The 25,627-nt window shown below is 38.4% G+C and overlaps 1 protein-coding gene across 1 annotated transcript in view; it reads left to right on the top strand.

The window, feature by feature from the left end:
• Positions 1 to 25,627, top strand: part of CNTNAP5 (contactin associated protein family member 5) — a 273,054-nt gene that overhangs the window by 207,826 nt on the left and 39,601 nt on the right. The window contains exons 14-19 of the mRNA XM_038143362.1: positions 5,764 to 5,920; positions 14,638 to 14,765; positions 14,940 to 15,110; positions 17,173 to 17,391; positions 23,175 to 23,414; positions 24,744 to 24,968. Coding sequence (XP_037999290.1) covers positions 5,764 to 5,920; positions 14,638 to 14,765; positions 14,940 to 15,110; positions 17,173 to 17,391; positions 23,175 to 23,414; positions 24,744 to 24,968 — 1,140 coding nt within the window. The remainder of the gene's footprint in view (positions 1 to 5,763; positions 5,921 to 14,637; positions 14,766 to 14,939; positions 15,111 to 17,172; positions 17,392 to 23,174; positions 23,415 to 24,743; positions 24,969 to 25,627) is intronic.

The raw sequence follows: 25,627 nt of genomic DNA on the forward strand, positions 1-25,627 counted from the left end.
CCATGGGGAAGGTTTCAAGTTAAAAAAGGAAGTTTTAGATAGTCATTATGTCTGTACTGAAAAAAGATAAGACAGGCATAAAACAGGTGTGTGTCCCCATGGAAGCAGAGTAGTGTGGTACAACACCAACTGGGTGACTTGGTAAAGTCACTGAGTAAATAATGTTCAAAGGAAACGTGTCAATGGGGATTCTCATTTTTTCCTGGTCCATATTTCATATATTTTTCCCAAGGTAACCTGATCTTGACTTAAAAGCAGGGTTGTTTGTGAGGTGCAGAGAGCCTGACATCTCGGGGGGGTGGGTGTTGCTTCCACATGGCAGGGGCAGAGCCATGAGACCCTCACTGAGGGTTGTGAACCAAAGAGCACCATTTTCACTGTTAAATCTCAGCATCCCCTTCAGAGAATGAGCAGCACATCATGGTTAATGCAGCACAGCCTGAGCTCAGCCTGCTTTGAGTTATCAGTTTATTTTCCCAGTGGTGGGAGTTGTTGTTTAAACCAATACAGATCCTGAATCATTAACACCACAGATTTCTTCACTGAACAAACAGCCTCTAAGAAGGTATTAATTATGTGTTTTCAACTAAGTATGGAATATTTCTCCAATTTGTCCTTTTTTGGTCCAGAATTATTTTAAATACTTTTTATTTGATTTATCAAAACTTTATTTTTTTCCCTGTTGAAAGGCCAAATGGGAAGAATTTGGTTTTATGTGAATTGAATGTTAAAAAATCCAATATAAAAGCCTGTAAAAATATTATGATGGGGAAAAAAAATTGGTGTGAGGAAACAAGATCTTGATAAACCCTTGCAAAAATATTGAGTCAATTTTCCCTTCTCACTGCTTTGTCCATTTATTCAAGAGCCTTTTAAAAAATGATTATCTGAGATGATAATTTGAACTCCAGCTTGGCCTCTGAATTCAGTTACTCAGGTTGAAATTGCCTCATATGTGTCTGTATGTATACAGACATATGTATGAAAAAAATCTGCTAACTGCTTGTTTCACATATTGTTCAATGTATCAGGTGAGCCATTTGCAGGATTTGATATCGTTGAGGTGGTTAGTGCAAACAGATATTTAATGGGTTTGAGTGAGATTTCAAAGAATTGGCTTTGATTGCTCTATGCAATTCTACAATCAGTCTTTTCATAATTTTCACTACCTCTTGATATGTGAATTTTTCCTTTCAAGAGAAAACTGCATAGAAGTAAATTAATTTACATTTTCATCAGTAAAATTTATAGATGTAAGATTTTACAAATTCAGTTTTGCTTAACTTGGTTTGAATTAGGAGGATAAAATGAACATGAAGATTGCCAAGACAATAGAGCATGCTTTCAGTGTTTCAAAAGACAAATGCAAATAAATTGACCTGAAGTGGTGGTGAAAAAGACCTTTAACTGACCTGTTTCAATAACTTGTGTAGCCAAAAATCTTGACTATCTTAGGGGTAAGTGCTGTGTCAGACTTTAGGTTTATACAGCACAGGAGTTTAACACAGAATCCAATTTATCTTGCTATGTTTCCATAATTAGACTTTTGTTTGTTGCCATGGCAAGAACAAACTGACAAATCATACAGACAAGACTGACAAATATTTTAAATATAATATTTCTAAAAATGCAAGGCTTTTTTTCAACTCACACTATATAAACATAAAAGTCAGTACTAGGACTTTCTGACTGTATAAAGGCAAACTGAGTCCACAGAAGTTGCTTGGAGTTTGTACAAACAGTGAAATGCATATAATGTGTATAAATGCTGTTGGAATATGCTGCTTCTGCCACTCCTTCAACTTCTGAGTGCCTATGCAAATATTTTTTGAAAAAAATGCCATTTAAATCATGAGCAAACCTAAACCTTTGAAAAGAAATTGTATTGCAACAAATGTGAGTGCCTTTTAATAGGAAAATGAGAGAGCCTTTTAATAGGAAAATGAGAGAGCTGTCAGTATGAGGGAGATTTAAGAAGAGAGTTTCTTTTAAGCTGGTAGAAGGACACCAAATACAAATTCAGCCATTCTTGTCCCTAGAAGATGCAGATAACAATGCAGGTGAATTTGATCTCAAGCTGCATCTCCTAAGGATCACTGGAAACCAGTTGCACATGTCTGTTACGCTCTCCACAGTCCTCAGCCTCTCTGCTGGTGAAGAATACGGTGGGTGCCAGCCTTGCTGCTGCTGAGGCAGATTCCAGACAGGGAGCTAGCAATGAGCAGCTGAGTTAAGCACACTGCTGGACCAGGTATGAAAAATCTGCTGGAGAACTGACAGCTGAGAGGAGCCTAACCCTCCCTGCCTTGCTGGACGGGCACAAACTGAGTTCTTGCCCATGTAGTGCAGTATTGTAAATGTCAGATCTTCTTTCAGAAGATCTGTGCCAGCTGTACCTTTTACAGTCTGTGCCTGACTGCACAAAGGATTTCTTAGTTTGATATAAAATTTGATCTTCCTGCTCAGATGTTTTATAATATTTTATAATTAATTATATATATATATCTTCTTATTATATTATTCATATTACTATAGTGCGCTTATGTTATATTTATTGTAATACTATAATAAATTATGGTAAAAAACAATGGTGTTAATATCACAGCTGTTTCTAGAGGCTTGCAGACAAAGACATTACTGTCATCCTGCCCACTGCAGGAAATACAACCCAAAAATTGCCTTTTTTGAAGATTTTGTTATCCAAATTGAAATCTTCCTAAGGCAGTTTAAGCAGTGCAGACAGAAATCACTGGAAAGAAACTTGTCACTGTTCTACCATTGGTTAATTGATTCACTTGGCACTTGCTTGTTTTGGGATACTTTTTCACACATATTCTCCTTCAAAACCATAGTATGGGGTTCAAAGACAACATTAATTTTTTTTTTCTTACAGACGATTTTTTTCCATTAATAATAGAAAAAAATGCATTGAAGAGAATACTTTTAATTGTGCAGTAGGCTTTTGACAACATTTTTTACTAAATGGTGCGTTGCTAGGATCAATGTAAGCACATAATGAAGAATTAGTAGCACTTCTTATTAATAGACCTTATAGCTTAGAAATATTAAAGTAGAACTCTACTGACTTATGTTACCATAAGGTGATGGGGTTATTTTAAATCCTTGCTTAAGGTCATTGATTTGGACTGTGGCTTCACCAGAGAAGGGAAATTAATTCATTTTGAGGTGGTGGTGAATTGATAATGCTTTGAAAAAATTGTAGTATTGTGATTATATAAGTGAGGATTCTGCAACAAATATACCCACTTAGAAGAAAGAATTTTAATCAACACAAGCTGGCCAAACTCAATCTCCATGCAAGACATGCTCCAGCTCTGCCAAGGTGTTATGGTGTAAACTTTCTGGAAGGATCTCAGATTGATTGGCATTGTTTGTGAAGTATTGCTTTACGTCAACATTACAGGTATATGACATATGATGTAAGTTTCAGAATTCCTAAATGCTGCAGGTATTGATGAAGTACCATAGATTTGGAAGAGCTTTGCTGAAAAGCTCTGATTTCTTATGTGTTAAAAACTAAACACGTGGAAAACAGTTTTGAAGAATCAGGGCATAATTTTCCTTAATACTACAATTGATTTCTGGGGGACTAGTGAGTGAAAAAAATCAACTCATCTTGGGTGAAGGTGGCAGAACTCTGCCTAATAAATAGAATTTTGGAAAATACACTGGTTTTTTTATAGCCTGTTCCCTTGACGATCTGAGATTGTTTCTTAAAATGTTGACTGCTCTGTTTTTTAGCACTGTATTTAATTTAGTTGTAAATTACTCAAACTGTGGTGCTTCCGCCACTTCCCCAGTCTATAGCATAAATCTGAATATGCATGTGTTTGCTTGGTATTGCTCAATGAAACAAATAACAACAGATCTGAAAAAGATGTCAGGAAATTACTTATTCTTAATACACACGAAGGATTGCTTTTTTCACTGATATGTTTAAGTATCTAATGGCGTCCACCAAAGGAAACTGACACAGATTGTATTTGATTAATGAACACCATTATTTGCTGTTGGCCTGAAGAATTTATCTTTATCTAAATATTTTTTTTTCCAGAATGGGCACTTTTAAAATTAGATTAAGCACTTCTGTATATCTATTTCTACTCCTAGACAAATCATCCTTTTATTCAATTAACATTACTATTCCAAGCTTTACTGAGTAATTTCCCAATAATATAGTATAGAACTGTTGCACTGGCTGCAGCAATCAACTTCTGCAAGAAAATCAGCTGAATAGAAAAGAAAGAAAATATAAATGTGTTGACAATAATATGAGGCCTAAAATGAATGTGTACATTTTTGTAAGATTAATCCTTAGATGTACTTGGATTGTGTTTTTCTAATGAGCACTTCTGGGTATTGGTCAAATTCGTCATGTCTTAATTGTTGGTATCATGAGAATGGAGTTGCTCTTCCTATTTTTATTTTCCTTTTTTTTTTATGAATTTACAGTTCAGCAGTCTAGCTTAGAAGAAAAATAAATATGAATTAATTTTGCCAAGTGATTCTAAAACTCATTTTAATTAGTCTCCTACATTCTACAGTTAACCTTGATTGCATTTCATAATTTAGATTTTCTTGCCTTGTGTAATGAGAAATACTCCCTACTATTAATGTTAGAAAAGCACAAGAATAAATTGATGCATCTTTCTTCATTAGCCATAGTTTATTTTTCCAAGCTCCTTTGATCAAAAAATCTTGATATGTCAGTTTTGTTAAATTCTGCCATCTACCTGTATGTATAACTGATTACATTTCTTGATTTAAGGATTAAGGAGTCAATGAAAAAGTTAGCTGAGCTGGAAGACAAAGTCAGTCTTAGAAAAGGTTCATCTGTGAATTTCATTACATCAGATTCTGCTTACTCTATCTGACTATTAATACTTAATGCTTGATGCATAATGGATTCTGAAATGTGAACAAAAAACTGTCTCGGTTTATATAAATACATAAATCTTAAAGCTCCTGTAAGTAGAAAATAGCTTCACAGAGATAAATTGATTCCCAAGCAGAGAAATATTTTTTTCCAACTTATGTTCTACCTGTTTTAATATCTTATCTAACTTTACATTTGCAAATTCCACCCATGGACAACATATTAAAATTCCTAATCTTGCTCCCTGAGAAACCAATAGAAATTATAGTCTTAGTTTTGAGAGGAACTGTGCTAAGTTCATAGTAATATATCAGTTAGTGTGTTATTTCTGTAGATTTTTGTTTTTTATATCTGAGTCCTAAGGTAAGAAATCCTGATCAAGGGCTAGAGGCTCCTGCAAAACCAGTTGACACTACAAGAGGTCCTTGTCCAATACTGTGTGGTACAGTGCAATCTGTGTGGTGTGAGTTGTGGCAGGAGGATTGTTTCCAGACTCCTTCAGTGATCAGATCTACCACCCAGTGTCACACAAAAACCGCTGGACACAGCTGGTACAGACACTGGTGTTGACTTCACCACTCCAAAGTCTTTGCAGCTGAAAGGCTCTCATGAGTAACTGGCATGTGAGCCCTAAGGGGATTACAGCAGGACCATTGCTTTCTCAACATGTATTCCATAAAATAGAACTTGGGGCAAAGTTTGTGCTTTGTTACTTTGCAGTTTGTACCTTTTCTTTGAGTATTGTCTAACATGTCCACCTTCATTCTCTTTTGCATTCTTGGGAGAATCCAGTTTGCTTATCAAGTTCTCTTTCTCTCTTTTTTTCTTTCCTCTTTCCCCCCCCCTCTTTTTTCCCTTTCATCCAGATGGAATGCCATTTGCTTGGTGGGTTGGCCGTGCCAATGAAAAGCACCTTTACTGGGGAGGATCCCTTCCGGGCATTCAGCAGTGTGCCTGTGGATTGGAAGAAAGTTGTCTGGATATGAGATATTTTTGCAACTGTGACGCAGATAGAGAAGAATGGTAATAATTTTAACATGTGTGTAGCAGTGTCTGTGTGAAGAGTTAGGGATAGCAGGTAGGGCAAGAAGGCATAAATCTTTCCTGCTTCACAGTTCAGGAAGCTTCAGTGTAATCTGATAAGAATAAAAATGAAACTAGAATTTGGACTTCTGGTTTCACCTTAAATTCCTATTTTGAACAAAGACATCTGGCTGAAGCAGGTTTCCGGGATGAGTGGTCTTCAAAAAAATCTTTTTTGTTGAATGCCAAATCAGGTAATTTTATTTGCTTAGAACTGTGGTTCAACTGGAGCATTGCATGAATAAAGGCTCTATGAGCTTGTTTCGTAGGTGTACATCAGAGCAGAAAATTGAGGCCTAGACAGCAAAATTCAGATACAGCTAAACAAGAAATATGTACTACTAAACAATCTCATATTTTTCTTATGAAACGGTATAATGTCTTAACCTTCTTTTACATCCAGATGGAATGTCAAGCTTTTTAATCTCAAGCTTTTTAAGGTTGATAGGCAGAGTTGTTTGCGTCTGTAGGTTTTGCTTCAGTCTCCATAGGAAGTTTTAGAGTCACAGCATGAAAATTCAAATCTTTCCTTGGGTTCTGACCTTTGTTGTGCTCTGATGCTGTATGAATCTAGGAAGGCCACCTCACAATCTTCTGTCATTCTCTGCACTTTCAGAGACACTCCAGCCACCAAGAGCAAGTTGGTGAGCTTTCCAAACGTGTTTGAGGGGACTGAAATGCCAGATGAGTGTTATTGGAAGTACAGTTTGAGACACTGAACATACATATGAAAATTCTCCTCACTCAATCTCCCTTCTAGACCACTCACTGATAGGATCTGCTGTCCTCTATCTGAAAATAAGATATTTTAACCTCGAGTAGTTCAGAAATTATGAGTAATGGAAGTAGACAAGAAATGTCTTGCTGTCATAGACTGCTGTGTTTGAAACACTGTCTGAATTAGCCCTGTGAAACCTTCACTAAAAATGAGTAGAAAGGAATGGTAAGGGGTGTTACAACATAAAAAAAAAATCAGAAATTACTTGTCACTGTAAGTGCTGAGCTTTTTTTGGTTGCTTGATTTCTAGACAGTGTGATTATTTGCTTGGACCCTTTGAATCTCTGGGGTCACTATCCAGTTTCAAAAATTATAGCTGTAAGGAGATTTCTTCAGGAAGATGTTTATGTAAATACGGGCTTATGAATGTGATTTGTATTGAGTAGCCTGGCTGTGCATGTTAATCCATCTTCTCTTTTATGTTTGGTTATCAGATGCGCTTTTGACAAGGTTTGCACACGAGCATCTGTTTTTGCTGGTGCTTGGCTCTTTTCATAGTCCACATTCCATTTTTCACTGCTCAAGCAGAGCAGGGTGTTATGCTGGCAGACACTGGGATTGCAGTCTTATACTGCTGGGCACTGCAACACTAGGTCTCACAAACCAATGCAAGGTGAAAGCTAAACTCAGTTTTATAATATTTCAGCTGAGTCTCCTCAGGAACTGAGACCCAACCAAGTTATGCTGTGAGTGTTTATCTCCATTTACCCCCACACACCCCCCAATGATTTTGAACAAGCAGACACATTTCAAACATCTTGGACGGAGAAGGAGAAGTCTCACAAGTATTACAAATTACACATTCTATGAAAATTTATGCCAGGCTGAGGGGAAAAAGCCAATTAATGCCCACGAGAAGGAAGTTAAGGAAGCGTACACTTTTATTAGATTTTGGAAAGTCCTCATGGGAGAAAGATGTTGGAAATCATGCATCGTTAGCTTGGCAGCTCAGAGAGCTGCTTGTTTCTCCTAATTTCATGATAATAACAGAATATGCTCGCAAGTTACCTCCACTAAAACTGCCTACTGTTTGTGGGTTTGGGGATTCAGTTGCTTAGGTTTTTAATCCATGAGAAAATTTTACTTTGGTAGTATTCTGAAGGTTGGCTTTATAAAAGCAAAAAAACCCTGACCTTTATGAAGGGTTTCTAAACATAAGAAATTTCATGCCTCTTGAAGATTGCTTTTGTGTTTCCCTGCTAGAACACTGACCCCCTGATATATAACGAGCATTCGAATCTGAAACCTGCTGAGATCTGAACTGTGACTTTAACCTGCTATACATTATAGTGGAAGGAACAAGACAGCAGTAGATGCATTTATTTGCCTCAGCATGAAATAAAATGGGTGCTGCAGAGTGGAAAACCAGAAAATCATTTTTGCTTCTTTTAGATAAATCATGCTGCTCTAAGGTAGAAACTAGGAACTCTCCAGAACAGCTGAAGCATCCTCCTGAAGAGGAGACAGTCCTAGGATGTTGCTTTGATTTGTTTTCCCTAGACTAAATCTTGAGTGCAGAAGAAGCTACTAATTTCTCAGAGCAGCGAAAGAAATTATAAACAATGAAAAGCAGACCTGACAAAGTCCTGTGCCAGGTACAGCAATATGGCAGCACACAATATGCACTTCCAGGTATGCTGACTTTTAAATGAAAATCTGAGCAGATTGAATCAAATGAAATCTGAGCAGACACCTGAGCCAGCTGCTATTTTTGGGCTCTCACTTGACATCAAGTTAGCCTCCTTGGCTAGATGAATAGGAATCTATAATTAGGCATTCTAGATTGGGAAGGCTTTTGTATTTTTCATCTTTGTTTTTATTGAACCGTTGTACTGATAAGTATCTTTTTCCATATGGCTCATCATGCTTCCAAACTCCACAGTAGGATGACAGTGAATTCTGTCACTTCAGAGTAGTGGAGCATCTTCATGGGGTTTTCTGGAGAATGGGAGATCTCTGATGAGGAAGCAGAGGCACCTGCGACTGCACCCTTTTTGTTGACCCATGCAAGGGATCTGAAAACGTGTAAGACATGCCATGGCTGTGTGCTGCCAAAAAAAAAAAGAAAGATTTCTGACTGCTGAAAACACTTGCTAGTGGGTGGAAACATTCATAAAAATCCAGTGGCTCTAAGCTGAAGCTAAACCTAGTTCAGAAAATGTTCTTTCTTTCTCTCTCTTCCCCCACACTGACAATAGTTAAAGGTTGGGACAAGCTCTGTATAGATGAAACATATTAGTGATTGCCTTTCAAGATATACACCCTGTTTCAAACAAAAATGCATTCTTGACAGGGGAAATGTGTTAAACTGACCTAAAAAATAAAGCATTACTGAAATACCGACAGGATAGTGTTATCACGAGATCTTTTGGATTTTCAAATACCTCTCCCAGCTTGTCTTTCATCTGAAGCAAAATTCTCTTGCTTTGGCAGTTAAGGTCTTACTGCTCACCAAACCTTGCATTTAAGTGGGAGAAAACTCTTTCATGCTGAGGTGAGGCACATGACTGTCCTGTAGTCCTTTTGCTACTTTGGTCTCTCTATCTGGAATCTATTTTCCACTTCAAATGCAGATCCTCGACTGAAGCCAGTCATCAAACCAAACCTTGCTGACGGTATTCACCTGGAAACCTTGTGAATTTGGAGAACTTTGCAGCTTTTTATTTTGTACAGAAAGAGAGGCATATCTGGAACTCATTTTGTACAAAAAGCTCGGGCATGCCAGCAAAGTGTGGTAGATGGTGTTGCTTCAAACAATTAGCTGATTGGTGATCTTTTATTTCTATTCTGCAGTCTTATTATTCAAACTGGAGGACTATCCTCCTCTTTTATCTTCCAGAGCAGTCTTCTTCACTGGGGAACTAAATCTTTGAGTCTTGCCATTTGCAAAGTAACCTGCATTCACCTCTGTATCATGGCTTTGGGGCACTAGAAGAATAAGGAAAACCACAGGAGATGATAAGAAGGGAAACAAAATAGAGGGTGGATATTACTACTGTCAGGCCCACTTTGTCTCCCAGAGGTATAATGAGTACACTGAGCTTTGTTTGAGGAGGAGCAAAGCCAAATGGAAGTGAATGAAGCTTGGCTGAGCTATATTTGTGCTAAGCTATGCCAGAGACAGGGTGATAAAACTGGAAGGGCAGAGAAACCCTGACAAGCCCAGATCTGACAGGTTTTGTTTGCTCAATCACTATCCCACACTGAATCCATTCCCTGAGAAGCAGTGCAGGCAACTCCAGAGAGCCTTTGAGCTCATAAATAACCCCTGCCAGAGGTGACCTGGCCTGTACAGAGTTGTCTTGGATATCTGCCTCATGACTACATTTCTCAACAACCAAGAAGAGCTGCCTGCAGAGAGCTGACTGTAGCAGGTCCCTGCGGTGTTGAGAATCAGTTCATTACACTAATTACCAAAATCTGTATCTCTAATTCAGCCAAATATAGGCAGTGAATCTTGCCTTCAACTGTTAGGTATGTCGCCTTGTGCTGGTGCTTTTTAGTTCATCGTGAATGTACATAATTTTACCCAGGAAAGCATTTTTGGATATGGCTCATGGGTAAGATAGCAATTAAAACATATTCCTTTGGATTATTAATGATATGTCCTGCACAGGCCTCAAAACTTTTCCTGATGGAAGCCTATGTCACAGGCCCATTCCTTATGAGTTTCCTTGCCATCTGCTGATGACAGTATTTTTTTCCCCAAATGTATGATATTCCTGAAAATCTGTAGTGAATATCTGAGTTACTGTGGCTCAGATCCCACCAGAGTTTCCATTAATGTGCGAGAGAAAAACATACCAATAGGGGATCATATGAGAATAAATTATATTTAATGGCACCACTGTTCTACCATCTGTTACAAAAAATATGGAAATGGTTACCTAGAGATTAGCAATTTATGATGGCTCACACTGTTAGAACACCATTGAGCAAGGGTTTGTTGAGCAAACTTTTAGTAGTAGCCAGGAAGAAGAAAAATAGTTTCATAATGTTACCATCCAAATAGTTATTTGTCATTTACATGTGAGTCTGCCTTTACTACATCTTGAAGAACTCAGCTGCTGCACTATCACCTTTAGTACCAAATTCTTTTCATCTTTTTTAAATTAGTCCATACATAGAGCATTTGTTTGATGTGTGACTTTTCTCATAGCTTATTGAGGAAGACCTTTGGGTAGATGTAGGCATTAATCTTCAGATGTGGATAACAAACATCATCCAACTGTATTTAATACCCATAAAAAACAATTTTCAGCGATTTAATTTAAAGGGCATTATTGGATTTGTTTGGTTTGGATTTTGCTTGTGGAAAGGACAAATTGATGCTATCCTTTATGCAAAGAGCTCAGAAAAACATCTGTTTGTTGAGTGTTGTTTCCACCCTCGAAACATTCAGATTTTTATCTGGTTTTGTGCCAAAATGAGTGCCAAGTCCAGTAAGCAGGAGGTCGACTTCTGAAGTTATTAATTTATGCAGACCATTTTTGGTGAACAGGGGACTCCTTTCAGGAAAGTGATAAAACCAGCCTTGATTTTGTGAAATCATGACTTGACTTACAAGGTGTGTAGGGCTTGGTGGAGGTAGCCACAGAGTGCAATGTGAAATCCACAAAGGAGAAAAAAAGTAGTGGCTAACCTGAGAAGCAGCTGTGTAAAAGCAAATATAATCTGGTTTAAAGTGTGTGAAGTGCTAAATTAAAATACATATAAGTAAAAAGGAGCTCTGGGAACAAATACAAAAATAATTAATATAACAAGGTTTTACTCTTGTTTAAAAGACAAAATCATGTATTTGCACATCAGAGTGCAGATGCCTTTTATCAGAAAATAGAAATTTTGTTTGAAAAGTGTAGTACATGAAAAGTGATCCCTAAGCCTCCTTCAGGCAAAATTTCAAATGTTTTGTCCAAACCCTGGTATATTTGTATTTTGTAGCGCCACAGCAGTGCCTCCAGGAAGTTATTGTACAGGTACACGAAGCTCTTTTGCTCCTCTCTCAGGAATAATACATTGTATTTGAGAGGCTGCCATGGTGTAGCACATAGAGAAGAGGAATTGTGGTGCTTTGTGAGAAGTGGAGTCTGAAATAAGTTCAATTTAAGGAATACCAGGAATTTGAAACACTGACAGTGTCTTCCACTCTCTTTTCTGCTTTTCTTAGCTGAAATCACTTAGGTGTTAATCTTTCACCAAAAGCTTGATTTCCTACTATGAAATAATAATAATTAACTGTGACAGTAGATATGTTGTTCCTCACACTGACATGTTCTCAGAAGGACAGAATTTTTTCTGATAGGTTTTATTTCAGTGTCTGCTTGTGTGAAAATACATATCATTATATGAGGGTTTTTTCCATGTGTGAGAGAACAAAATGCATAAAATGTGCTTTTTGAGTTTGAAGAGAAGCTTGATTGAGTTTTCAAGGCATTAACAAAGAAGTGAGGATTTTTTATGAATTCTAGAATATATTTCTCTCTCACTTGAGCTATGCTACTAAAGTTCACTCTGACACTGGCATATAAGTAGTAAAAATTCAGTCATAAAATTTGATCTAAAAGAACTTCATGCAGTACAGCAGAATATCTAATAAGCAATGCAGTTTTCAGAGGTGTGGAATAGATACCTTTAAAATGTCACCATTTCATGATTTTTTGTAGATATTTTGAGTGCTAGCTGTAGAAAGACACCGACTTTTTATTTTAATGTTGATCATAGCTAGTAAAAAGACTGCACCATTTTTTAAATTTAAATAAATTTGCAGGAAACCTCCCTAAATATTTTTGCAATTTTTGAAAAATTTTATTTTAAAAAAGAAAACACCACCTTAGTTACTCATGTGTGTACTGAATATTTCGTGTCCCATTAGTATGCATCTTTCTGCCTTTTCTTCATTCATTCTGCCTACTCTTCTTCCTCCATCACTGGAATACCTTATTTAATTATCTTCCTAGAAATCCTCAAATAATTTCGCTTTTGTCACAGTAGTTTCATAATCTGTTAAGAGTATTTACGCTAACTTTCAAATATTGATACAATAAGCTATGAGTGTGATACTGAAGAGATTTAGAGACCAGGTACCTTTGATTCATACATGATAGTTTTCCTTCTGAGTCTGTGCTGAAGGCCTCACTCTGCCTCATGCCTGGGAATTTCATCTTTGACTGTAATTATTTGCGTGTCAGACACCCACTAGAGCAAGAAGAAAATGTTAGCATCGGAGAGGGTACCTCTCCTTTTCCCCTTGGCATTATGAGACAATTAACTATGCTGCATGCAATTATGAGCAATGAAAAATAAATGCAATGTGTGCAGCCTTTATGAAAAAGATCAAAATGCTCCTATTTTTGTCTAACATTAATCAGAGTAGAGCACTTAGCCAAGCAAACATTTGAGGTTGTGTGTCAGAGCACAGCTGCAGTGTTTGTCCTGATTATTATTTCTTTGCTAGAAGTCTGTGTCTGTTCCTGTATCTGGAACTACACCGAGAAGTTGGCATTACAAGGAGGGTATGGGCAGGTCTGGGATCCTGCCTGGAATGTCAGTCTCCGGCAGTGTCATCACTCAAATAGTGATACCTGTTTCCCGAGGCATTGTGTCACACCTGCCTGGAAGAGCAGTGGGTATAAATTTGGGGTTACTGGCATTTTGGATGTGTTGCCATCCCCATGGGCAGGATGTGGTCTTTCAGCTATAACCAGACAGGTGAGTTGAGTCCTGACCCTGCTGGGCTGTGCAGAGGTAGAGATCTTTTCTCCAAAACTATTGAGATTTGGTTCCAGGAAGGATGCTTTGCCACACTTGCGTGCCCAAATGTACAGCAAACCTTAACCTTGAGAAAATCACTGTGCAGATTTGTAGCACTCATCTCTCTATTGTCAATCAATAGAGAGAGACCTCAGAAGGGCAGTTCTGCTCTGGTAAGGTCAGGGTTGGTGTCTGGGGGACCCCACTGGGGTTCATGAAGTGCAGTGGGATGAATACACATCTGTGTACCCTGCCAGAGCCAAAGCCACTCAGTCGGCTTAAGGACCTACCATGAAACATCACATTGCATTTTGAGGACAGCTTCTTGTCCAGCTGACTCAGAATAAAAACAAAGAAATTATCCTTTAAGAATCAAACTTCCTTTTCCTTTCTAGCAGCCATGTGTAACCTAGTCACAGCTAAGAACAAGTCCAGCTAACCAAACATGAGAAGCTTGACAATGCAGTAAATCTGCCTTGAGTATTTCAGTTGCCAAACCAAAATGTCCCTGGTGTGCAGTGCAAAGGATCGATTCAGTCCAAACTCACTCTGCCAATTCAGCTGTTTTTGCAATGTGCAGGGTCAGTTGTGTCCCAGCCATCTTAAAGCTGGATCAGTAATTGTCTGGCTTCCCCTTGCTAACAGTGGGCAGGATCAGGCATCACCTCTCCTCTTCCTGCTCAGGTAAAGCATAAAGCCAGCATAAAACACCCTTATCTGTCTCCAGCTAACTTTACAGAAATGCAGACTTGGACTTAGACCTGATCCACAGCAAATACATCCTGCTGAGGAAACCCTGTAGAGCCGTTGACATTAATGCCCATTAGTCAGCATGGCAGTGCTCTTCCTCGGCTTCACAGTAGTTCTGCACAGCTGAAGTGGGTTTACAGCCCATCCCAGCCAGTATCGTGTTTCCAAATGGTGTCTTCAGTGGTCAGTATTGCATGTGGACGCAGAGCATACATGGGAACACATTTATCTTAAACATTGTGTATTTGTCATAATTCTTCCAGGTAATTCTGCAAAAGCTCTTTAAGTAAGCATCATTTAAATATTGTCTTGTATGACAAATGCTGGGAGGTTTGTCTGTGGTTAATCTGTCTCTTTCTGTTTGTGTATTAAAATCCAGGACAAATGATACCGGCCTCCTTGCTTTCAAAGACCATTTGCCTGTAACTCAGATTGTGATCACTGACACAAACAGATCAAATTCTGAGGCTGCTTGGAAAATCGGCCCTTTGCGTTGCTATGGAGACAGTGAGTACTAGCTCTTCTCAATTTCCATAGGTACAGAATGTTCCTTTTTTGTTGTTGTTGTTGTATTTTTTTTTATAAAAAGACTATTTCTCTGATAAAAGGTGGCTTTGCACATGCAGTCTGCAGCTGCTGTCCTGTGCCAATTAACTATAGAGAAGGGGGTTGTGTTTGCAGGGCAGTTCTGGAATGCTGCTTCCTTCAACACAGAGGCCTCCTACCTGCACTTCCCCACGCTCCACGCCGAGGTCAGCGCGGACATCTCCTTCTTCTTCAAAACCACCGCCCTATCCGGGGTATTCTTGGAAAACCTTGGGATTAAAGACTTCATAAGAATTGAAATAAGCTGTAAGTTTCACTGCTCAGAAATCTTGGTGGTTTTGCTCGATTTGACAGATGCAGAGAACTGGGAAGGACGTATTTTCTGCCACTTTTAAGATGGCTGGAAGTGCCTGGAGATGATAAGATGGAGACATAAAGACTCTTTTATCAAGGCTTACCTACCTCTCCCATTAGAGTTTCCCTTTATAGACTTGATCATTACACTTTATCTTGTTGTGGCTAGATTCATCTTTCTTAAACAACAGTATGAATTTATTTTTTCAACACTGCTATTTATTTTAAAATATCTTTAGATAAAAAAACTACTGGTACCTATAGGCTGTTTCTAGTTGAAAGCTGAAAAATTTAATGCAACCATTCTGATGGTTACTTTTATTTCTATATCAATAACATACCCAGTCTGATGTAGCCCTAGTGTTTCAAAGGAACTCAGTGTGTATGGTACAGCTACGAGGTGAGAGTTTATGAAGGACAGGACACTAATGCAATGCAAGTTAGTCACAGTTGTAATGGATCTTGAATACTTCAAAATCTATTAAGTGAGTGCAGTGTAACTGCTACTCGGTGTCTAAGGAAAATAGCAGGGAATTTAATTAGTGAGATTTTGCCTCACTCCTGTTGTGATGACTTCAAATATTTATTAGTGACAAAAGAGTACAGTGGCTTTGACATGAAATATGACATGTGTACTCCAAATTCTGTCAAGCTTAGGGAAAACAAACTGAGTGCTACGCATTTGATAATATGCTTATAATAACCCCAAAATAAAATTTAATAAAACAGGGCCCCAAGGCCCTTCGATTCATTAAACTGGTGGTAAATGTCATGGTGGATTATCACAAGGTAATGAGGTGTGATTTACTGTTAATTGCACATCAAGGTCCAATTTGGTTGCACTTCAGGGTAGTGCATGTTATTCTCAGGGATACAGAAGTAAAAAATGGTATCAAATATAACAAATATTGTCAACTAAGAGGATTGTTCAGTGAAAGCTTCTGGATGTGTTTATATCTGTACTCCTAGAAAAATGAGTTATTTAAAAGTTTGGGAAAAAATATTTTAGACTTAAGCTTCTCATCTGTAGTTTGTTGTGCCTCTTGCTCCCAGATGGAATTTGCAGCCTAAAGGCCTTGTATCAAGGAAGCTCCATGGAGCAGGTTCTTCAAAGGGAAACAACTTTTTAGCAGATGTAGGGACTCAGAATAGATCTTCGTCTATCCCTATGGAACATTTCCTATCTTAGCTATCTAAGAGGCAGCTTCCAAAACCAGACCTATCCAAATTTTTTGGGCATGAAATAACAAGGTTTTGAGGAATTTTCAGTCCACAACCTTCTGGTTGTGTGATGTGTGCACCTGGTTCTTGGCCTTTGTGGTGCATTTAGCATTTTAGGAAGAGGAATATAATCAGTAGCAAGAGTGTTAAAAAGTTCTAGCCCCTTTCAGGCTTCCAGCAGAGCAAGTAGGCTTCTTTATGTGGCTTTTGTTTTTCAACTATTGTCCTATTTCTAGGAGCCTTATTATTTCTAGATGAGTGTTACATATACAGTGCTAGTTTAGGATCACCTATTGAGTAGTTTCCCCCATCAATTTTTTTGTGCATCTTGGGTCACTTAGGCAAACAAATGTTTGTAGTATTCTCTTGTACCACATGCAGCCAAGTTATGTAATGCTTAATTACCTGCATTTTGAAAGATCTAGTTGGAAAGATCTTTATCCTTGCTCCCCTCTTAGCATTATTTGTACAAAATCTTCTGGGACCATTGTGTGACTTTTGTGCAGCATTTAGCACTTTAACTTCAAAAAGTGCCATTTCTAGATCACTGTGATTTTTATAGCAAAAAAGATGGGTACCTACAACCAAGCCTAATCACAGCAGAAATCAAACAGTGAGGCTGCAGGCTTAAATTTATGTGTAAGCTGCTGTAGGAGATGGGAGGTAAATGATCCTGTACTATTTGCTGACATAAAAGTTAATGGACCCTATATTTATGTAAGATTTCTTGATGTCAAAACCACGATTTAGTTCAGACCCTCACTTCCTCTTCACATCTGTTTATCTGTTGCAGCCCCCAAGGAGATCACCTTCTCCATAGATGTTGGGAATGGCCCCACAGAAGCCACTGTGCAGTCTCCCACACCCCTCAATGACAACCAGTGGCACTACGTCCGGGCAGAGAGGAACCTCAAGCAAACCTCTCTGCAGGTGGACAACCTCCCCAAGAAGGTCCTGGAGGCCCCTGCTGAGGGACACTTCCGCCTGCAGCTCAACAGCCAGTTATTTGTAGGTAGGGACAATCCAAGGGTTCTTGTAGATAACATTTCATATAATTTGGTGCTGAATGCTCCTATTTCACCATTGGGCTTGCATGTGGTGGCTTGATTTTGCTTTTTCTTCTTCTACTCCTGCAGAGACAACATGAATAACATGAATAACAACTCTTTGCACTCAAAGCACAAACCATAGCTTAGCCATCCTACACTTGATGGTACCTTTGGGGTCAAACTCCTAAAATGTATTTATTGCCAAAGAGTTAATAACCTTTCTTCTTATGCAGCACTGGCTGTGTAAAATGCTGTAAAAAATGTAACCTCTCTTTTTAGGCACATTGTAAAAGTCCAAAATTTTTCATACAAGTTTCTGGGGCAAAGCCTGAAGGCAGTATGGTCTTTAAATTCTATTCCTTCAAGCATGCCCACCAAAATCCTTATTTGGCTAGAGAGTCCATCAGTGAGAGTAGTATGAACACAGTCAAAGCAAATAAAGGTGTTTTATCTGAAAGTGGTTTTTCAAAGAAGAAAGAAGAAAATTAAAAGAGGAAAGAAAAATCACTGCATATATTTGGTTTACTTATCGCCCTTGCACAAGAAACCTAGTTTGGGACTAGTTTGTATTTGATAATATGATAATGGCTTACAAAGGGAATTTTCTCTTTTCTATATTCAAATGCTGTTTTTCTGAGTAATCTGCTCAATGATGGAGTGGGATGTAACTGTTCTTATGCAGGGCCATTCAGGTAACTTCTGATTACTTCCTTCAAATGGATTTTTTTACTTAGCTGAAATGCTGTAGCAAACCTCAATCTGTCAATGCATTTTAATAAAGTTTACTTCTGTATTCATACCCTTATACTTAAGTAGCTTTCAGGGTATTCATTTGAGCTTTTTATTGTGTATGTGTGCAGTAATTACTGGGCTCTGAACATAAAGAATTAATCTGTTAATAAATAGATATGGCTGCATCAATGTCAGGAGTCCTTCCAACACAGCTGTTGATTTATACCTAAAATGATCTCTGTTAGACTCAGCTGGAGAGAAGAACACACAGAAAGGAGGCTTAAGACTGTCACAGTTCAAGGTTTCTGTTTTCTGGTATGAAGCATGCTGCTAATCACTTGTTTTTCAAATACTTCATTGATCCTAAGAACACATTCTGTGGGAGGCCAGGCCTGGAGGCAGCTGGTTTGGGCTGCCAGACACCTTAGAAATATCAGAGAATTTTACCCAACATACTGTTTGCAGTTAGGAAAATTAGATATTTTGTGACTGAATAGACTTTGTGATTTTTGGTTGTTTCTTTCTAAAGGACTAAATATGATGGGTTTACCATAGGTCATCTATTAGATATGTCATATATATGAACTGTTTATCATCTCACATCTGAAAAGCAGTATCTGCCTGTAAGCTCGCTCCTCAGCCTCAGCAAAATAAACAGGTTACCTGTGTGAATTTCATGGTGGTTTTAAAGTGACATAATTGAGGAATTGTGTAATGAAAATCTAAGGTAGTTAAGGACCTACCAGAGCAATGTGCCAACAAGAGCCCTTGTGGACAAAGACAGACACAAAGCCCCACGCCTGCCCAGAGCAGCATCAGCATCCCCACAAGCTGAGGATTGAGTGGATGGGGAGCAGCTCTGCCAAAAAGGTCCCGTTGTTTTTGGTGGAGAAATGAATTTGTACCTCATATGAATGTAGCTATGCTTTAAGGAATAGGTTGGAACCTAGTCCCTGATACCAGCAGGGACTTCTGACTGATTGTACTCTGATTGTAGTGAGTGTTTACAGAAAGCTCTAGGATATAGGTATTTATTTCAGCCAAGAGGTGAAAAGTACTCACTGCACAATAAATATGTTGCATTTTGTCATCCATCCACACTTTTACTGAACCATGAACAAAAGGGACAGAAAAAAATTACTTTGGGAGTGCTTTTTCAGGCCTTAACTCTGCCAGATTGAAGGCCAAAATTATCTGTGATTTGCTAAGTTTTCCTGAGAGTTGTCAGAAGAGTTGGAAACCAGGGTTGCCTCCTGATTCTGGCACTATTTCTCCCCGGGTGCTCCAGGGAAAGGTGGCAGAAGTCCAGCAATACACAGATGTGATATAGTTTGTCTGTACTGAAAGTCTCATTTGAATCTCATAATAAAAAGCTACTGATTTAATACCTCAGCCATGCAGAGAGAGCTTTAACCCATCTGAAAAATAAATGTATAAACACCATTGTAAAAAGAAAAGAAGCAGCAGCACATAATATTGCTCCCTACTCCCCCTATAATCCGCAACATATTTGTCTCTGCAGTATTCTGCATACTGACAGTGATTAAGGGGTTTCCAGCCTTAATGACTGTGTGTGGCAGGCTTTTGAGATAGCTCTGTGTGTCTGTGAAGTGGAAGGGAAAAATGACTTTGCATTGCCACTACACTCAAACAAGCTTGGGTTTTAATGCAGTTAGAAAGGAGTTAGAAAAGCATTTCTCATTTTCTTTTAGTGGGTCTTGGGTGCTAACTGCTTCTGGCTGCATTATAATACTGTCAGAGCATGGATATCCTTGCACCTGTAATTTCTTCCATAAATCAAAAAAAAAAAAAAAAAGGTAGAAGGAGCAAACCCCAAACAAATGTGCAGGCTAAATAACATCAACTGCACCAAACTGTCCCATAACGAGCCATTTCAGCAAATTACTTGCTCAGAAGGGGCAGGCAAAAACCATTCCTTTCAATGGACAGTCGTTTTCAGCACTCACTATGTGTGACATGGTTTAGTATGGTGCAGCTCTCCCTGTGGTCCTGGAGTAGTTTTGTCATTGTGGTGTGGTCTGAGATGAAGCCTTCTCTTACCTACTGGTGAAGGCATGAGCATAAGACTCCATCATGGTGGTGGGAACGACTGTCCTCCCAGACCACTTTGAGGATAGGATTTGAACTCAGACTGGTAACATCAGAGAAGCAAAATAAAAATCCTGAGAAATTAATCTGATGCACAAAGCTTTAGTCAGATGTTTTTGTGGTATTTGTTTGGTACATTTAGGAAATCAGCAAAGCTAAATGTTTGTGTTCCTGGTTTAGTCTTGGGGGAAGTGAGCAAGGAATGAATCCTTGGGTGAATCTCCTCTCTGTTATAGACAGTCCAAAGGCAGCACAACCCAGAGAAAGTCAACATCTGAGAAACTTTCTCTGGAGACAGAGAGAAGGAATGATAGGAAAAAAAAGGAGCTTATTTACTGTTGTTGGTTTTAAAAGCATTTGTGGACACCTTGGGATATTTTGGAGGCTGAGAGAAGGAATTAATGCCTACTCTTTGTGTATCCTGTATGCTTTGTATATATTTCAGCTTGAGACCAAAAAGTGTGACTTCAAGGTCTTCTGTGGAACACCATAGCAAGTTCTCCTGCTCCTGATTATGATTCCTGTACTTCTCTGCCCTTTCATTTTCTTTGTATCAGTTACACAAATGCTCCTAATACTTATATTCAGCCTCCCTAATCCAGTTTCTACTAACAAAAAGTCCTTTGTTTTTTCTAAAGCAAATCCTCAACTCATTGCTAGAATGTTAATTATTTAGCCAGTTGCATCACCAAGCTACGCTGTGAGTGCTCGGCTGTGAGCTTCTTGTCCCCCTCCTCTAAGACTCTCCCTTCCTTTCCCAAGGGCTCCTCACAAAAATTCATCTGCATAAACACCTTGCTGAAAACAGCTTGGCTTACTTGACTCTCACCTCTGCTGAGCAAAGAACACCCTTAACCTTGGTGCTTATGGTCCTTAGGCTTATCTTAAAATATGTTTTCCTGAATAAAACATTTAGGTCTCATCCATTACAGTTTCTAGTCCATCAGGCTCATATTAGAATTGGAAGAATCTTCAAAGCCTAATTTGGGGAAGAGTGTTGTGTGTTTGTTTTCAGTTTTCCTTTGCTTTTCAGAAATGTATATGAAGATTAGGTCTAGTCAATTGAAGAAAACTGCCCAAAATAAGCAGTAGATTTGCTTAATCAATGCTATGTGGGTCTAGGATCATATAGCTGGTCTGTGTTAAGCTCTATACTCTCTAGAAAATAGAAGACAAGAAGAGTGAGAAACTTCACATGGCTTTCCCAAGTGCTTTAGAGAATAGTAAGAATATGAGTAGTGCAATAAACATGACATCCGTGGAACAATTAGCAATAGTTTTTACTCATTTTTTGTGTGTTACAGCTGGGATTGGTGTATGTGCAGAAAAGAGGCAAGGAAACTGTTAATCATCTCTGTAGTATTTGTGGTAGCCTCCAATACAAAAGAAAACAGAGTAACCAGTAGCCTTAAAGGGAGAAATCCCTTTTCTACTTACATAGACGTTAGTGAAAAATCTGTATGGTTTGTTTTGTTTTGGGTCAAAATCTCCGAACGAAAGGACTGTGTGTGCTGTGCAGCAAATGCAGAAAGCCCGATTCTTGTCCTCAGAGAGCCTTTAAAATAAGTGAGCTAACATTTGCTCACCTGAAAACAATAGCTGGCTAAAGAGTAACTTGAAAATATTTATTTCTCTGAGAAAGGCATCATAAAATGTGTATGAAACAGACGTGTCTCATGCATACTATATAAAGTTCAATTACTTTAATTTACATCCAGTGTTTCTGCCATTAGTGTTCCAGAAAGAAAAGTATGACAGAATGGTGTAGTAGAACACCAGGCCTTTTCAGACTGTTACTGCATTCTTTTTAGTTTGCAGAAATCTTGTTTTAATTAATTTATAGAATAAAAACAAATGCTCTTCTGCTGGGGCTTATCAAGTGATGTAATCTCTTAAGTCATACACTATGAAAGAGAGCCAATTTCTGCAGAAGAATAATAACTTCTTGCATACTACTTTTGCAGGAGAATCACCAATAAAGCTAGCTTTTAAGAGTCTGCAAATGCTGATAACTCCTGAACCAGAATTAGATTTCCTAGCAGCAATCAAAACTGCAGTATCTTCAAAAGCAAAACTTTAGTAACTGCCAAAAAAAAAAAAGCGTATGATAAGAAAAATGGTTATATTTTCATAGAGAACTTCAACAATCATCATTATTATCATTCTCAGAGATTACCTCTTATGCCTTCACTGTAACACTGTTAGCAGTTTCATTTGACAGATATGATGCTGGTTAGCTTATAGAGACTGAACTGCCCTCTTGCACACAGCTCTGTTCTCTGGGAAGAAATGCAATTATGTTTAAGCATTGTATTAAATAACACATCTGTGAACTGAACTCCTGTTTCAGGCCTACAACAACCATTGACATGCAACACATCAGACTGGGCAGTCATGCATAAATTCAGACTCCAGTCATTTCCCTTCAGCCAGCAGGCCTGGTGCTGAACATGACTCACCCCTGCTATCTGGACTCATCAGGATGTGTAACTCTCCTGCTGGTGGGATTAGGGTGTTGTTTGTACTAAGGCAGCAAATAAGAAAAAACAACCAAACCCCAACATTTTCAGTTTGGTTTTCTCATGTATTTGATGTTATGCAGACATAAGAAGCTAATCTTTCTCCTAAATGAATTTGGGTTTCAATGCCAGACATGGCAGTAGATAGGCCCAAAAAGAGAAGAATGACAAAGCAAGTGTCACATACAGCTTTCTAGTTCTTTCATTAAAATAGAGAGACACCTTTAGTTTCCAGGGCTGTCCATCTGTCATCTTTTACCACTGTATGCATTGATATGTACTATTTTTTTTAATTTGTGGATTCGTATTTGTACCTCTGGATTGAACTTCATGGCTTTGATTACTGTTAAGAATCATCAATGAATGCATTTTTCTCTCTTTCTCAGGGGGAACAGCTTCCAGACAGAAGGGCTTTTTGGGATGTATTCGATCTCTGCATTTAAATGGACAGAAACTTGACCTCGAGGAGAGAGCTAAAATGACACCTGGTGTAAAACCTGGGTGCCCAGGACATTGTAGCAGTTATGGGAACCTGTGCCATAATGGAGGGAAATGTGTGGAAAAGTATAATGGTTACTTCTGTGACTGTACCAACTCGGCCTATGAAGGACCTTTCTGCAAGCAGGGTAGGCAGCAAACTTTGATCCCAGTTGTTTGTGCAATAACTCTGAATTACAGCACCATTTCACTCATGAAAAGCTTGGTCAGCTTGGTGTCCCCACACCTCAAGATGTTCTATTATCATATGTCTCTTTATTGTTCTTAAATGTTTTTCTTAAGCAGACTCTTAACACTTCCTTTTGTTGACTTCTGTGTTGGCCTCAGAAATTAAAATGGTGTTAGTTATACTAATAGCTTATCACTATAACCCACTATGATTCCTGCATTCCACTGCAAGTAACTATCCCCAAATATTAGGAAATAAGGCTGAAATGTTTTATGGCAGGTGTTTGACCATATCTGAATGTTTAGGATGGTTATTTATTAACCTCATCTTCTTTTGTTCACCTTAACAAATCCTTAAGGTTTTTCTTCACAAAGTTTTAGAGAGTTGATGTGACAAAAAAGAGGTAGTCTTTTTATGTTGTTTTTTTTTTTTTTTTTCTATTCCTGCGACAGCCCATCCAAACGTTAAGAAATTTTTAAAATAAGCATGAAGCATTCAGGAGAAAACGGATTTGCAAGGTTCAGTCTTGGGTGCATGTGTCCTCACTGAACCTTTCTGGTGGCTTATAGGAGATGTTGTCAACACCAGAGAAAAACAGGGCAAATATGGAACATCTAATTTAGAGAACATGCTTTTTGGAACTAACAAAATCACTACTCAGTAACAGCAAGGTGCAGAGTGAATTTTTAATTTACATGGTTGTCCCCCACCTCACAAATGCAACAGGTTTGCTAAGTGGGCTGCATCATCTGCTGGTGTAAATTGGCTTAGTTGTTTAATAAAAACAGAAGCATGAGTTCTAAGGATCTGAGGATGCACAGGTAGATGTTTCTCTTTATTTGGTGCTCCCAGAGATAGCTTCCCTTACTGGCTGTCTTTGGTCAAAGTGTTGCTTTCATAATTAATTTCTTTAAAAAGGACACTGGAAAGAACAAATCTATTTTGGGGGCAAGACAGAAAATATTGCCTTACATGTCACTGTCAGAAGATGGTGAACAAAGCATTTACTTGGCTGACAGACATTTGGGCTGTTCCATTTTGTGGAATTCTGATTCCAGCACTGAAATAGTTGAGTTTATGTCCCCATACACTGTCTCTCTCTCTGTGCCAGACAAACAATCTGCAAGGAAGGACACAGTTAAACAAATGAAGGAAGGGTGATGTCAGCTAGATCAATGGTGTTTTGCAATGTTCTCCTTCTGAGGCAGTTAGTTCTGGTCCATTCCTGCCTGGGAGATCTGCAAATGAAGTAGCTGAAATTATTCCTTTGTTTTCTATATGCTTTCAGAGGTGTCTGCATTATTTGAAGCTGGCACTTCTGTTACCTATACTTTCCAAGAACCTTATCCTGTCACAAAGAATGCAAGCACCTCAAGCTCTGCGATTTATGTGGATGCTGTCGTGTCCAAGGAGAATATTGCATTCAACTTTCTCACAGCACACACTCCAAGCCTTCTGCTGTACATCAACACCTACTTTCATGAATATTTGGCTGTGATTCTCTCCAAGAATGGTGAGTAGTCTTGATTTGCTACCCAAGGGAGACCAGTGTAACTCTGCAGAGTTTTTGGGGGATTGGTTTGTTTGTTCATTTGTTTGTGGGGGTTTTTTGGAGGAGCAAATAGTATAGAATTCTGCACTGATTTAAGTTCATTTCTGTCTTCAACTTTATCAACTTCATGGTGTTCAGTTTGTGAAATGGCCATCACTCTTGTTTACGTCCCTTTATTTGGCATTCAGTGCTACACTTGCCCATTCAGTCTGTGAGTAATCATGTTGTTGGGGCTTAAAATGTGCTTTGACTTCCATTTGGCAAAGTTGTACAATAGTAATTCCTTGCTATTTATTCCACAGTGAGATCCATTAGGCCACCAAGATAAGGGAATGAGAAATTCCATGTATATGCAGGAGCGCTTGGTGCAGAAATACACTACAATTTTATCTTTTGTGTTCTGTCTTTTGCACATGTATTGGTCCTCACTGGATTGTTTCAATGGAATAAAGCCATTTTGTCTAAATATTAAAGCCAGAATATGTCAAAGTTTTCTAGGTTAATTGACCAAAACATGAGGTGTAAACCCATTTCCTGTTTAAAAATACTTAATGTGGGTGCTTTTTGAAAATGTGTAAAGATTTTAGGGGCTTACGCCTTTTTCTTCTCAGTAAAACTCA

The sequence above is a fragment of the Motacilla alba genome, chromosome 7 (genome assembly GCF_015832195.1).
Source record: "Motacilla alba alba isolate MOTALB_02 chromosome 7, Motacilla_alba_V1.0_pri, whole genome shotgun sequence".
NCBI lineage: Eukaryota > Metazoa > Chordata > Aves > Passeriformes > Motacillidae > Motacilla > Motacilla alba.